Raw genomic sequence first — 15,987 nt, 5'->3', positions numbered from 1 at the left:
TAAGGGAGTGTTTCTCAAAGTGGCCTCTGCAGAGGCTGTCACAGGCAGAGTTCCATCAGTTCCAAAGCTTCACCAATAATACACAGAGAAGCTTTTCCTCTGACCAGGAAAGAAGAGGAAACAGAACAAAATCGAAGCAGTTACTGCAGAGGCTAAGAATGGAGGAGTCACACACAGAGATAGGTAATAGCTAACTCTTGCAGGTTTCACCAGCAGGTTTGCTACAGAAAACTGGTGGGCCACAAGCCCTGAACCCTTCAGAGCCAGTGCCACTAAATCATGATCAACGTGTAACCCTGATTTTTGCTCTAACTCATGCTGCTATGGCTCTGTCTGTCTTGAAAAATGCTGAGCTGATAACGTACAAAGAAAAATTCAACTTGTTATAAATTATGTGTAACAGCATAGCCTAAGTCCAGGCCTGTGCCAGAGAAAGATGGCATATTTGCTGCGGCTGCCGAGTGCCTAGTCTCCTGAGTGCGCAGAAGGGCGAGAGGAGGACAGTTAACTGTTCTACTCAAACTGAGCAACAACAACCTTGAAGAGTGGCCAAGTGACAAACAGTGCAATAACTATGGGTGCTTTTATAGACTTTATGAGATGTAGTCACACCCTAGTAGTGATTGTGTGTGTATGTTTAATAAATTTTTTTATTTTATGATAGTCCTAGATTTACAGAAAAGTTGCAAAGATGGGACAGAGAGTTCTCGCATACCTTATACCCAGTTTCTCCTATTACGAACATCTTCCATTATTATGGTACAGTGCCACAATTAATGAATCAATACTGGTAACATTATTATTAAGCAAAATCCATAATTTATCCATGTTTCCTAGTTTTTACCTAATGTTCCATCCAGGGTACCACATCACATTTAGTTGTTATATATCTTAGGATCCTCCTAGCTGTGACAGTTACTCTTTCTTACACTTTCCTGGTTTTCGAAGTCCTTGACAATTTCAAGGAGTACTGGCCAAGTATTCTGTAGAATGTCTTTTCATTGGGCTTTGTTGGATGACTGTATTTTAATTATTGCTGGCATATTTAGGATTGTTAGTTCCTTCAAACATGTCACCAGAAGTGTCAGAATTAGCAAATGTGCCTCAGACACAAAAAGCCTGAAAACCACTGGTCTACCTCAAAGCAGACTGTAGATATACATAAATGAAGTTGTCAAGATGCTTATTCCACCTTTAGTTTCAAATTCCAGTTTCAAAAAGCAAGGTAGGTTTACAGACCTTTCACACAGTGGTTGGATAGCAATCTTAATTTATAAACTATGGGCATGTCACCCAAAATGACCCAGGCCATCAGCCCCTCACCCTTGGTCCCCAGCTCCAACTTAGAAGGGAAGACAGGAGCTTTTCAGTCCAAGGTCATATGGTAGTGATTCACCCTGAGGTAAAAGGGAAGTTTCAACTAAGCATAAAGAAACTCTAAGTTATTCATGGTTTCAACGGAATATGTTTTTAAAGTACAAGCAGAAACAATGATCCAACTTTCAATAAAATATTTTCTTCTTTGTTTTTCAAATGAGTGAAGTCCAAATTAGGGAACACAAAGGATTATATCCTACTAATTTGTAACATCTGGTACCAGAAAAGCAGTGAAGCCGTTAGTTACAGCTACTCTAGTAATTAAATCTGTACAAGGTACAGACTTAAAACACTTTGATGACTCAGCTCTTACTAGTGAGAGTGAAGTCACCAATCACAAGTGTTTGGAGCACTTAACATTACTGGCAATGCTGGAAATGGTACAATGTTGAGTTCAATAAAAGAAGACAATACCTGCCATGTCCCCTGGAGCTCAAAATTTAAATATTTATATTGGAATACACACAGGCCTAAAGATGTTTTCTGTGAACCAGAAAGTACTCACCGTGTTGGCCAGCTCTAGATAGCTTCCTCCTACAGAGTTGCCAGAATGTGGGGACTGTGTGAGCAGCTTGTGGAGAGCAGCAGCGTGCTGGTGCAGAGAGCTCCCGCCACAGTCCAGAAGCTTCTGTAGAGCTGACTGACCCTGTAAGTCCGGGCTCTGGAGGTCCCTGGCACCCGAGTCGTATTCCCAGCTCTCTCTGGCTGCTGATAAGGCACCTAGGTCCAGGAGAGGCAGGGAAGAAAAAAGAGATGTTCCCTTCACTAGCCTGTGGGTGGCCAACAGGCAATGACTTGGAACCTCCTAACTCTGCCATGTGCCAGTGCCTCAGAACACATGTGGCGCCCAGGCTGCATGCTGAGCACTTTCTCCTTCAAACTGACACATGGGGAGCCTGCAGATAAAAGCAGTTTTAGGCAAAGTATTCAGAAATAACAATCCAATGGATATGTGCCCCACCTCCAAACAGCAATGTTTAGCAAAAAGCACTGAAGAGCCAAGAAAAGGGAATCTGGACCAGCACTACAGCTGTCTGTGATTTACACAGTGTTACTGTATGATCAGCCTCCTTACTGTAGTCCCTTTTACCAGCTAAGGAGGAAGGAAGGAAGTGAAAAGACAGAAAATTAGATATGGCACTTTACCATAGTTTTCTAGTGTCGATGTACTTTTACCTGGAAGAAGCTACAGGAAGCCAGTTAAGTGTAGTCACGCGGCTGAGCTCAGAGCAACAGAATGTGAACAGAAGTGAAGAGCACAGCTTCAGAGCCTGGCTCATAAAAGTCCTGGGTTTTGATTCTCCATGCCCTGTGCCTCTGGCTGGTTCAGATGGGCGTGGTACCCTTGGGAACCCCGTGGTACAGATGGCGAAGCCACAAGTTGGAAGGTGCCTGGCTCCCTGAGTTACCTCCTGCAGGGGGGCTGCCTGCTGAGCCGAGGCACCATCTTCACTTTGTATGATTAGGAAAGAGAAACTTTTGTGTTTGATTCACTATGTATTTTTGGTTTGTGAGGGCAGCTAGCATTACTTTAACTATCACAGCAGATTAGAACCTAATAAAAGATGCTAATCATTATATTAGCATGGGGAAGTACAATGAAAAGTAGACCTAGAGAAGGCGTATCTCACCCGACTGCCCCGAGAGGGATGGGAGATGTCCAGGGAATGCTTACTGGAGGGAAGAGCCCGATGCTTCACTTGCCACCTTTGCTAGAAAAATGAGATTTTGAATAAAGCTTGCTTCTTTGTGTTGCTCACTTCTGAGCCCCTCGCATATGCAGCTGGTTAGTGGATCCTGGCTTACATGCCTGTCTTAGCTGCAAGGGAGGCTGGGAAGTTTGTTTTCTGGCTTCCACTTTGAGGAGGTAGGATTTGTAAGGTGAGATCCTTCCTAAATGTAGGAAGAGTATTCAGAAGGCCTGGGCAGCCAGCAAACAAGACAAAGGTCTACACACAGGCACTGTGCTGGGTACTGGGGACATAGCAGTGCACACAGAGAACTGCACTCCCTGTCTGTGGAGCTTTCATTCTGCTGGGTCTTTAATACATGACTTTTAAATATATAAAAAGGGATTCATTAAAATTACAATTTTTACTATGAAAAGGGAACATAAACAGATTACTCTACAATTTACTTGCATATAATTACGTAGAGCAAACTACAAATTATGTAAGTGGGTTCTGACATGAATTTTCCACCTCCCTGTACGGGGTACTGGTGAATTTCATCAATGTCATTAGAAAAACTGTCTTTTTCTGCAGCCACGCCAGATGGTTTTCCTCTGCTGCTCATGTTCTGCTGATCTTCTTCAGTCAGTCTGACCTAACGCTCTTTTCGTCCAGTGCTGTATGGCTGGGCGACATGTCTTTGTGTCAAAGCAGACAATTTTGTTACTATGTTTGCAATTGCCCGAAGTTTATTTTAATAGTAAAAGCTATCCGTTGGACTGCAAGGGAGGTTTTGCTTTCCTTCAACATGGACTCCAAAATGCCTGCTCTGCCTCCTCCCGCTCCTCTGAATGCTCTCTGTCTAACCAGCTGCCTCACGCTTTCTGTCCCGGCCCTGGCAATGTGTGCCAGGAAGACTGGCTGAGCTCGGAGCTGAAAACAGGCTGAATCACTGATGGCCTTACAGCTCATACATCAGACATCTAAGCGTACGGTAGGGCCCTGGCCTTTCATGTTTCACCGCAGTATCACCCGTACCTTGCACAGAGCCTGTGACATTTCAGGCATTTAACATACATTTACTGAATGGATTCCTGGATTATTTACAGTGGTAGTAGGCCAGGGTTTTACTTCCTAAATGGGAAAAGCAACATGGAGATTAATTTTAAAAATCAAAATAAATTTTACACTTAGACTTTTTCTTTATGCAACTCAAGAGATTCATTTTCAAATAATGAAACATATTTCTGGGATAAGACAGCCCAAGGAAGCTTCATTTGAATTTATTATGCTGTATTAACAGTCCCAAACCCAGTTTCTGGCAGAGTCATATAATCAGGTTAGCCAAGCTCCATGTTAATCAGCAAGATCAAAAGGCCCTCACACTATCACCGTAACAATTTTTGCTCAAGTGATGCTGAGAACTCAGATCCTCTGCTAAGGAGCCCAGGCAATCATATTAGCATCCACTTTAATGGACCAGAAAAAGGGAAGTACATTTTCAAAAAATGCAGTAGACTATTCCCATTACCCTCTTTTAATCTGTCTTCAAATTAGATATTTCTGGATAAAACCCAATATTCCTGAGGCAAAATTAGTCATTTAATTGGGAAGAACTCACTGAAGAACTTCAAAATGCAGGTCTTCCTTTCGCCCTTTGAAGCATGATGGTACCTGATGTCTCTAGGCTCACTGTCATGCCAGTCTCTCTTCACTCCCTTGCTAAGCTCAAAGGAGCCTGTTGACCATGGGCAGATGGCTGTGTTTTCTTATCCTTAGCATGACACCATTACATCTATACTGTCCCCCAGGCTCTCTAGGCTATCTGGTATCTCTTTTATAAGGGCACGAATTCCATCATGAGGGCCCCATCATCATGACCTCATCTAACTCTGCTCACCTCCTGAAGGCCCATCTCCAACTACTATCACATGAGGGGACAGGGCTTCAACATATGAATTATCGGGGGAAACAAATATTCAGTCCATAACAACCACTGAGCAGCTGCTCTCCAGGCCCACAGGGAAAGTAACTGTATGGCATTGCTTTAAATACCCAAGACCAAAGCACTCCCTGGGCCTAGAGGTCTCTGCGCACACAGAACCAAAGGAGGCCACAATATCTGCCACCATAATCCTACAGGGTGCTTGCTCTGAAGTAAGAGGTAAGATATATTCTTTTTTTTAAACTAAATATTTAATGTTTAAAGGTGGTCGAACACAGATTCCAACTGTTTCTCTTATCAGAAAAGCACAGGAAACAAGTGGCAATTTGACATGTTTATAAAATACATTACTGGGAAAACCCTGCTTTCAGAGAGCATGCTGGAACAGAAAATCTGCCAAGCCCTGAGATCCTTGCCCTGCTGGGTTCTTGGCAGCTACATGCTAGGATTTTAATCCCATTTTCAAAGTGCCACCCAGGTTTGGTTCCAAAGCTTGCAATTACTGTGCTTATTTACCAAAGGCACCATGCCACCTTCCCATGGGCCAAGCCTCCTGTGAGAATAAAGCAAACCAACATGGAACTCCTGAAATTCACCTTACAGATACTCAAAACAATCATGACAACTAACATCTATTCAAAGCCACTAAGGACCAGGTACTGTTCTAAGAATCTTGCATGTATTACCTTATTTAGATCTACCCACAGTCTATGAATAAATAATCCATTTTTTCCATTTTTAGAAAAAGACATTTTCCCTCTTTCAGCTTCATTTTGTAGACTTACTTGTTTGCACAGAATAGTGGTTAAGAGCTGGGGTTCTGTAGTTAGATTTCTTGAAGTCAAATAAAGAGCCACCATGACCAGCTATGTGACCTTCAAGCAAATTACTTAACCCAAGCCTCAGCTGTCTCATCTTTAAAATGGAGAAAGCAATATGTATTTCATAGAGGTGTCTGAGAATTAAATAAGATTATAATATGTGGAACATATTAGACAATCCTTGATATATGATAAACTGGCCAACAAAATGTTAGCAATTATTTGGTCATACTTCACAATTGTAGTTATTTGGAATTCATTTTACACAAGTTAACAGGGAACAAATATGTGACAGAAATGTATACCCTCCTAGGTTCTGAGAGGTACCTGTTTAAAAAGACTAATTCTTAAAAACAAACCTTTGGCACCTATCCAGTGGCTAAAATTTCATCAGTAGTTTTGTGCTTAACATCTAGTATTAGAGACAATGAAAATAGCCAGTTAGGTCAGGGCCAAAGTTATGTGTCTCTGAGTAAGGAATGTTCCACTAATGAGTCAAAGTCTTCGGGGTATGATAGACTTTGCTTCCCCATTCTACTGGCCAGCTCTTACTTGCGCAGACCATCTGGCCTCCCCACAAAGCCTGTGCCCGGTGCAGTGAGGAAGTCTGCCCGGTCCGGCAGCAGCAGCATCAGGGGCAGCAGCGGCTCCGAGGCAGGGAAGGCACAACTTATTTATTCATATCAGATCTGTGCTCTGGCCACCCTAGCCACCCCTCTGTTTTCTACCTCCAGTTCATCCTTTTCCAACCTTCATTTAAATGCCTGGGGGTCTCTCATCACATCACAGGCAGATGGTAATGCAGAATGTTTAGGGGATCCTGAAACCTGTATTAACACTATCTTATTGTTACTTGAAAACAGGGTTCATCTCTTGGTGGGTGAACCTCAGGAGAAGGAAGGATTTATTATTACTTGCAGCAAGTAAGGAGAACACTGGGGATCTTTCCCAAAGCAGTGTCTCCCCAACAGTAAACCTGGGGAAGTTTTGAGCTAAGGGTATATGCACATTCATGAATATGAAGACCTTCAGCCAGTCCAGAGTGCAGCCAACTGACAAACTGGGCTACTGCCAATCCACAGTGCCCAAGTGGTTTGCCCTCCTAACGCTGAACCCAGACAGTCCGTGGTCTACTCTCCCCCAACCTCAACCTGGGGAGTCTCCTGGACTCCATGCTTGATTGGGTTGCCCACTTGGCAGTAAAACCTTCCCACTCAGCAACCAATCTTTGCTCTCTAATGGCCTTTATTACTTTTCTTTTTTAACGATTATTTGTGCCTTCTCTTTTTTCACTTTAGCATTCTTGCCAGGAAGATATCGATTTTCTAAGTCTTTTAATAAACTATTTTCAGTCTATATTGTGCCTCTATATTGTGTGCTTGTTTTCTATGTCCTTGATTTTGGTTCTTATCTTTATTATATCCTTTCTTTTTTATTTGTGTTTATTTTGCTGTTCTCTTTCTAGACTCTGGGAATGGATGCTCAACTCAGCCTTTTTTCTTTTATCTTCTAATACATGCATAGACAGCTATAAAATTTCCTCTAACTGCTCCATTTCAATTGATATTTTCATAATCTTTCAGTTCAAATTATTTTTGAATGTTCATAATTTTGTCTTAGATCCATGAACTGTTTCAGAGTATGTTTCCTAATTTCCTATTATATGGGGTTTTGGTAGTGTTTTGATTTATATGTTCACTGCACTGTATTCAGAACACATGGCCTATATTATATCAATCCTTTTAAAGCTGTTGAGATCTGTTTTATGGCCTGTATGTGAACACATTTTACAAATGTTCCACGTACACTCGAAAAAAAGGTGTATCTTATAGTTGTTGGAATGGAGTGGGCCTTATGTGACCATTATGTCAAGCTTATTAATCGGGCTGATCAAATCTTATGAAGCTTTATTGATTTGGGGTTTTGGTTTTTTTTTTTTTTTGGTCTGCTTATTCCAGTAATTAATGATAAGAATTCTAGTATCTTTCATAACGACTGTAAATTGGTATATTTCTCTTGCAGGTGTCAATTTTTGTGTGTTTTGAGCCTTTTTGGGGGGTATATACAAATTTTAAATCATTCCATCTTTCTGGTGAATTTAATCCTTCACCATTTTGAAATAAGCCTACTTCAAATAATGCTTTTGTGGTATAGTAAAAACTATATATTGGTTTTTGCTACCTTTTCCTGGCTCAGAGCTCCTAAAAGTCTCAGAATTTCCTGAGTGATGAGTTATCATTTGTACATTAATGAGATGACTCAAAGGGAGGGGAAAAATGGGGTTCTAGAGGCAAGAGAATGACGTCAACTGTCAGCAGCCAGTGATTTAATCAACACGCCTACAAAATGAAACCTCAGTAAAGTGCCCTTAACAACAGGATTCAGGAGCGTCTAAGTCATTGAACACATCCACGTGCTGGGAAGGTGGTGCAAGCCAAATCCAAGGGGACAGGGGCTCCTGTGCTTGGGATCTTTCTGGGTCTTACCCTATATACCTCTTTATCTGGCTGTTAACTTATCGTACCTTTATAATAAACTGTAAAAATAAATACAGCACTTTTCTTGAGTTCTGTGTCATTGTGGAAATTATCAAACCTGAGGGAGGTGTCATGGAAACCCCTGAATTTGTAGCTGGTGGGAAGAAGTACGGGGAGCCACGGGACCCCCTCCCATGGCTGGTAACGGAAGTGGGAGCAGGGTTGTGGGACTGACACTTTAACTTGTAGGGTCTGCGCTAACCCGACGTAGTTCTTGTCAGGGTTGAGCTGAATTGTTGGACACCTGACTGGTGTCAAAGAATCAGAGACTTGGTATTGGAATGATATATTTGGTGTCGGGGAAAAAAAACCACACCCTACTCTTTCACTTAAAGACAGTTTTGTTTTGTATTCTTGTAGCTGCTCCAGATTTCTTTTGTTGAGGAAGGCTTAAATACACTTTTCCATTGTTTTACTTTCAAACTTTCCATTGTTTTTTGATTTATCCCTTGTAAACAGCCCATGAGCAGATATTTACAATCCAGTTTTACCATGTATGTCTTTAATGGTAGAATTTAATCTATTTACATTTAATTTAAATACTAATACAAAGATTAATCTTTCATCTTGTTTTGTTCTTCCTATATGTCTTCTTATTCTATATTTCTGTTTTCTTGCCTTTTGAAACACTTTCTCGTTCCATATTTTACATCTGTAGGTTTGAGAGTTAAATGCTTTCTATTTTACTGATTATGATAGAAATTACAACATACATCCTTAAATTATCAGAATCTATAGTTTATCAATATCTTTACCTATCTCTGGACAATATAAGAACTTTAGAAAACTTGAAATCCCACTCCCAACCTATGTGTTTCTATTGTATATTTATTTCTCTTAAAACTCTAAGAGAAGTATTATTGTTTTATATTGCTTATTTAATTTAAGTTTATCCACATAGTTACCACTTTCTTTTTCCTTCTTTCTCCCTTCCAACTCAGAACTTCCATCCGGAACCACTTTCATTTTGTTTTAAATATATCCTTTAGAATATCTCTTAATGACGATCTTCTGCAGCTTTATGTCTGTCTTTAAATATCTTTTTTTTAAACTTTTTTTTTTACTAAGTTATAGTCATTTTACAATGTTGTGTCAATGTCTTTAAATATCTTAATTTCACCCTGGTTCTTGAAAGATGCTTTTGCTGGGTATGATGTGTTAACTTGTCAACTATCTTTTCTCAGCACATAGGGAACAGAGGAATGCCTACTGCCTTCCATCATTCTTGGGAGTCTGTTCTCAGCCTATATGTTGCTCCTTTGAAAGTAATCTGACTTTCAAAAAGTACTTTTGTAGACTTTCTCTTTATCTTTGGTGTTCTACAGGCTCACTAAAGTGTATCTAATTATCTACTTATGTAACTTGATACTTGTATTTCTTGTCATAGTTCCTGCTTAGGACTCATTGGGATTCTGGAATCTACTGGTTAATATATTTTATTATCAATTTTCAAAAATTCTGAGCCATTCAAATGCTACTTCTGTTTTGTTCTTTTTTGAGGGGGGAGGTAATTAGGTTTATTTATTTATTTATTTTTTAATGGAGGTCCTGTCGTGCATGCTAAGCACACAATCTACCACTGAGCTATACCCTCCCCCTTAAATGCTACTTCTGCTTCATTCTTTCTTTCCTCTCTTTCTGAGAATCCAATTTTACTTTGTTAAAATTTCCTGGCTCTCAGTCTCTCTTTCATATTTTACATTTTACATGTGTTTCTTCTTCTGTGCTTTATAATGCCATGTAATCTTGCTTCTATTCACTAATTCTCTCTTCATCTCTAACTAATTTGTTGTTAATTTTAATCGAGTTTTATATCAGTTTTAACACTTCTGATTCTGAGATGTCCATTTGGTTCTTTTTCAAATCTGCTTGGTTTTTTGGTTTTCTTTTTCCACCTTAGATTTTCTTTCTGAACACAGTAAACATAATTACTTTATATTCTGAGTCTGGTAATTCCAATAAATGAAATCTTGGTGGCTTTGTTTTTTATGTTAGTTCTTGCTCATGGTATGTAGTCTTACATACGTAGTACTTTGAGATACTGAGTTGCTTATAGTCCCTGGAAAATTATTTGCGGAGATACTTTTAGAACTGCTTTTTACTCATCTCTAAGGCATCTCCCCGTAGAATAGTCCGATGGTAGTATATGGGGTGATATAGTTCTGGCTCAAACTTACACAGAGGCTACAGCCCTCCAGTATTCCAGTGTTTGAAAAAAAGATATATTTTATAAAATTTCCTACCTGAGCAGTCTTTGGAATTTGGCTTCTGTTTCCAGGACCCACAAGGCAATTCAAAATTCAATTTTACCAGGTTCAGACAATAATCTCAAGGTAAAAGTGGCTTGATGCTCCAAGTTCCCTCACTGACCTAGATTTTAGACTCATAAATTTTACAATTTTGCTAGATATTCAATGTGTTACAGGAGGGCTTTAAAAGTATAGTTATTTCAGATTTATGAATTATGTCAGATAGAATATACATCCTGATATCCCATCATGTTACTTGATATGGAAATCAGTATTTGTTCTTTAAAATATGTCTTTGAATTATGATGATAAAAACTATATGTTCATAAATGGGCCATGCCTACTTTTCTTTCCTTGAACAATTTTTTGTTTTCCCCAAAATTAAAACATTTTTGGTATTTTTGTTTGTTTAGTTTCTACATATCATGAATTCAGCCTCAGATTCTTAGCTAATTATCTAAATCTCCTGTTAATAATTTAAGATGCATAGATATTCCATCAAATCTGGTCAGAAAAATTTCTCCTGGAGTTTATGACCTGCTCTAATCTAGACCGATTCTGAGGACCATTTTGCTTCACTTCTAACTTGTCTTCACTCTTCATTTCACGGTTCCAAGTATTTCTCTTCCTAGGCTAACTCCTTTTTTTGGAGGTCTAGTAGAAATTTATCTTTTTTTCCGTTTTTAGTGTTAAGAAAGTTCACAATACGTCTTCATGTGTTGTGGCAGGTGATACTTGGTAGGTCCTCTCTATCAGGAAATTCACATCCTTCGGTTTGGATGACAATTCATGGACCATTTTGCTGATGATTTCTTCCCCTCTATCTTCTTTTCTCTTTTGGTTGGTAGACCTCCTGTACCAGCTCTCGAATTTTTCTTATCTTTTCTCTCCTACCTTACATTCCTTTGTTTCTCTGTTTCTCTTTCTGGAAGATATTCTTTTATTTATTTGTCATTCTTTTTGTTGAACTTTTAATTTATGTTGTATTTTTTCCATAGTAGGTTTTTTTTAATGTTTCTTTTTATCCTGTTCTTTTTTTGTGGATACAACATTTTCCCCTGTATTTCACAGGACATTAAAGAGGGACTATTTTGAAGATTCTCCTTGCACAGTCTCTGTTCCCTTTAAGTTCTTCTACTTGTTTTGGTCTCTATCTTTCATTTTATTTTGTTGTTGTTATTGTTGGGGGGTAATTAGGTTTATTAATGCATTTATTTATTTATTTATTTTTTAATGGAAGTCCTGGGGATTAAGCCCAGGACTTTGTGCAGGCTGAACACACACCCTACCACTGAACTATACCCTCCGCCCTCCAGCTTTCCTTTTAGAGGAATTCCTCAGTTGTCTTGGTGCTCCTTGGTTGTTTGCTCCTTTCAGCCACATGACCTATTCCAACTCTGAGACCTAAGATCACCATTCCTAAAAGTATGGCAGCATACTGAGCCCCGCTTAGGAAACACTGATCTATGCTATTACTGGATGAATGGGAACTTACCAGACCAGACGTAGGCAGAAGTTAAAAAGACAAAATGTTTTTCCTAAGCCCTACCTCCTTTATTCCTCAGGTTTCTTACACAGCATTCATTCTCCCCCATCCACGTCTGTCCTTCAGGATTTCTCCCTTAGATTTCCCTCATCAGAGCCAGTTCAAGTAAAAAGTCTGATCATTTTTTTAATACACAGTATGAATGACTTATAAGGCTAACTATATTCTCTGGTATTTTAAAAAAATGACAACAAAAGCATTTCTTGGTGATAAACCAAAGGAACAGACTCTAACGGTATAACTTAATCAACAGCAAAGCAAATCAGCAGGAAGCTGGAAGAAGATAGAAAACTCTCTCAATAAAAACAAACCTCTTCCCTTACAAGGCTGGCAATGGGGGTAGAATCTCCACAACAGACATGTAACAGAACCTGGTAATCACACCCATTATCCTCTGTGGTCACCTTCCCCTTCAAGGTTTCCCTCTAATTATCCTGCAACCATTCCCAGGCCATGAAGAGGCAGAGCTGTTGCCCCTTTGACATTGTGGCCCAATAACGGACAATTGTTCTTCCTTAATACCCCAAATGAAGCAAAGTGGCAGCACTCATGAAAGATTTTATAAACAACTAAAGAGAAATTAACATACACATAGCACCAAACTAGGAAATCAGGCATATCAGAGATTTACTTTTTGGGGTACCATCCCTGTCCCACCCTGTTTCCCAGTCCAGCCCTATATTAGAGTATTGCCCCAGTTCCCAGTGTTTAAGAGCAGAAGACTAGATAGTCCAATTCCTCTTATCCCAAAAGCGAGGGATGAAGGCTCAGAAACAAACCACTTCCTACTCTGTTGATGTAAGGCTTTCTTCTGACAGAAGCTGCAGACTGGTGGGTTATGAACTGTATCTGGTCCTCAGGTATATTTTGTTGATTCTGCTCTAGTTAAAAAACATTTTAAAAAAATGTAGTCATCAGTATTGAAAATTTGGAGAGATCCTATTTTTAAAAAACAAAAGCATTTTCTGGCACTGAACAAACACACACAAGGTCGGGAAATGTGGTTCCCACTCCCACGTCTGGCTGGAGTTGAGCGTCGGCTGCCTCTCTGCAAATGTGCACTGGTTTGCTGGGGCCTCCATCTGGTCCACGTCACTCATGTATGTTGTCTGCCTGCTCTTAGTAAACATTTGCAACCCTTTCTTTTGAGCTGCAGTTCTGCATCTGAGAACCTACTCTTTCCCAGGTGATGGACTGCAGACCTAAGTATTTATCATATACTGTGGTCTCAATAGTCATACAAGAGGTGTACACTTGCAATGGGTTCTTTTTTTATATGAGTTTTTGCCCAAGAGCCAGTACCATCCACTGGCAAGTTTGGAGATGGATGACTTCTAAGTGCTATGTTGACATACACCCGGTAAGGTGGAAATGTTACTGTATACATCCCTCAGATTCTAGGCCTAGTTACTGTTATCTAAAAAAGATACAGTAAGTGAAAATCCTTTGAAGAATAATATAACCCAAGTAAAAAGAAAAGGGCAGGGGGGAGGGTATAGCTCAAGTGGTAGAGAGCATGCTCAGCAGGCACAAGGTCCTGTGTTCAATCCCCAGTGCCCCCATTAAAAATAAATTAACCTAATTACTTTCCCCTGAAAGCAACAAAAACTAAAAAATAAACAAATAAAGCAGCACTTTGATAGTCTGTATATACTAGCCTGGTCTGTTAATAACTGTGGAGCCTTAAACATAATGTGCTATTAAAAAATCTCCACATTCAAAAAAAAAAAAAGGAAAAGAAAAGGGCAAAATGTGAAGTGCTATAAAAATATAAGCATTTTTGGCATGAAAGCAACTGGGACAGGTGAGATTGGTGACTAAATTTACTCCTTGGGATTTCAGGGAGCTCAGAGTCCTAAATCTCTACACAGAAATTCCTAATGGAAAAACAAACAATCTTAGAGGCTGGAATTCTGAGTTTTTGTTAATATAGCAAGAGAAAAAGAAGGAGGAACACAGCAGGGTGAATTAGTAGAAAAACAAACCAGGAGCCAGGAGAGTTGCAGTCTAGTCCCAGCCATGCCACCAACTAACTCTGTGACCTGAGAATTATTATTTAACCCTCCACGTCTCCATTTCCTCATCTATATACACTACATAGAGGGTGAAACTAGATGATATTTAACAGAGTCTCTGGGCTGTCATCTTATAATTCAAGGGAAAATTTTTATCAAAGTACTCTAAATGTTAAGTCAGATAAGTCAAAGAAAACACTATAAATACCAAAAGAAAAATCTGACAAGGTAATTTTTTGCATTAAAGTTTACCTAGAACTGACTGATATGCACTCATAAAATGAGAGCTAAATAAATACACCAGGTACTGGATTAAATTCTCCTTCAACTAGATTTTCTTGTAGATAGCAAACTTAAATGGATCAACTGGAAACCATACAAAATTCTTCCAAAACAACCATAAAAATTTAATTGATTTAAACAGTCATTTATTAATGCCCTTTCATTTATGTTGTCCAGTGAACTTGCAGTAGTCTCACAAGAGATAAAACAGGAAGCAAAATAAGCCTTCCTGAACCTTTTGCAATTATAACGTTGAGTGACAATTTCTCTAGAATGAACAATGGACAATAAAATAGTCCAGCCAAACTAAACACTTTCTGTGAACAGACTGAGCTCTTATCTCAGCCAAGTAATCATTTTTATTCCATAAAAAGTATCTAAAATCATGCCAAGTTGTACCACTGCCACTGAAGTTGGAATGGCTTCAGCATCCCATAAAAACAGTGACACAATGAACTGCCTCAGTTAAATCATGCTGGAGAGAAAACAGATGAACAATTTTATTGTGTTCTGTGTGGTTCAAAAGATACAATCAACATAGGTAATCACCGGCACCCTTCATGCCAGGGTTACCACCTGAGATAAGCACACCTGCATTTCCATGAACTCTTTGTTTCATACTGACTAAAATGAAGTGATTAATGCCTCTGGGAAGCAGTCTAAAATAATATATTTACAAAGAGCAGCACTAAATAGCTTGAAATGCCAGTAAAGGACAAAATCGGGGGTGGGAAGGGATAAATTGGAAGCTTGAGATTTGCAGATACTAACTACTATATATAAGATAGATAAACAACAAGTTTATACTGTATAGCACAAGAAACTATATTCAGTATCTTGTAGTAACTTATGGTTAAAAAGAATATGAAAACGAATATATGCATGTTCCTGTATGACTGAAGTATTGTGCTGTACACCAGAAATTGACACATTGTCAACTGACTATACTTCAATAAAAGTATATTTTTAAAAAATTGGTGCTCAAAAAAATTTTTTAAAAGACAAAATTGGGAAGTAAGACAGGAGTTTGCACTACTTGAGACATCATTTTACAAGAATTTAGACCACCACAGAAGCACGTATTTTATTACAGAAGGTACTAATCTACAAAAGAAATCTAAAATACTTAATATCTCAAGAAATACCTGAGAATCCAGTGATCTTATACATGCTTGCTTAAAAGTTAAAAAACATATATACCGTATTTTCTCTCTTCCTTCTTTCTGCAGTGACTGCAGAATGGAGACATGAAAGCCAGTGTACCATAAATAGAATTTGACATCTTAAGTGGAAGAATTTAAAGTTTACATGCACACATACACATATACACAAAGAACTGAAGTTCAAATATACCCAATAGAGAAATAGTTTCATCCTGATTGAGAAATAACATGCCAGTGACTCTTTATCATTCTCACTGTCTCAGATGATGTCAAAAACATCTGTTGTCTTTGGTTTTGTTAGCTGTTTTGTACTCACATTGAATATGTGTGTTCAGTTATCTGAGAACATACAACACCTTAAATAACCAGTGAGGCTATAATT

General features: G+C 38.9%; 1 protein-coding gene across 1 annotated transcript in view; it reads right to left on the bottom strand.

Annotated features, from left to right (window-relative positions):
- The window catches only part of MCC (MCC regulator of WNT signaling pathway), a 386,552-nt gene that overhangs the window by 279,137 nt on the left and 91,428 nt on the right, over positions 1 to 15,987 (bottom strand). The window contains exon 4 of the mRNA XM_074360457.1: positions 1,883 to 2,097. Coding sequence (XP_074216558.1) covers positions 1,883 to 2,097 — 215 coding nt within the window. The remainder of the gene's footprint in view (positions 1 to 1,882; positions 2,098 to 15,987) is intronic.

Source organism: Camelus bactrianus, chromosome 3 (genome assembly GCF_048773025.1).
Source record: "Camelus bactrianus isolate YW-2024 breed Bactrian camel chromosome 3, ASM4877302v1, whole genome shotgun sequence".
Lineage (NCBI taxonomy): Eukaryota > Metazoa > Chordata > Mammalia > Artiodactyla > Camelidae > Camelus > Camelus bactrianus.
The sequence above is the reverse complement of the archived record's forward strand: the minus strand, read 5'-3'. Positions and strand labels throughout refer to the sequence as shown.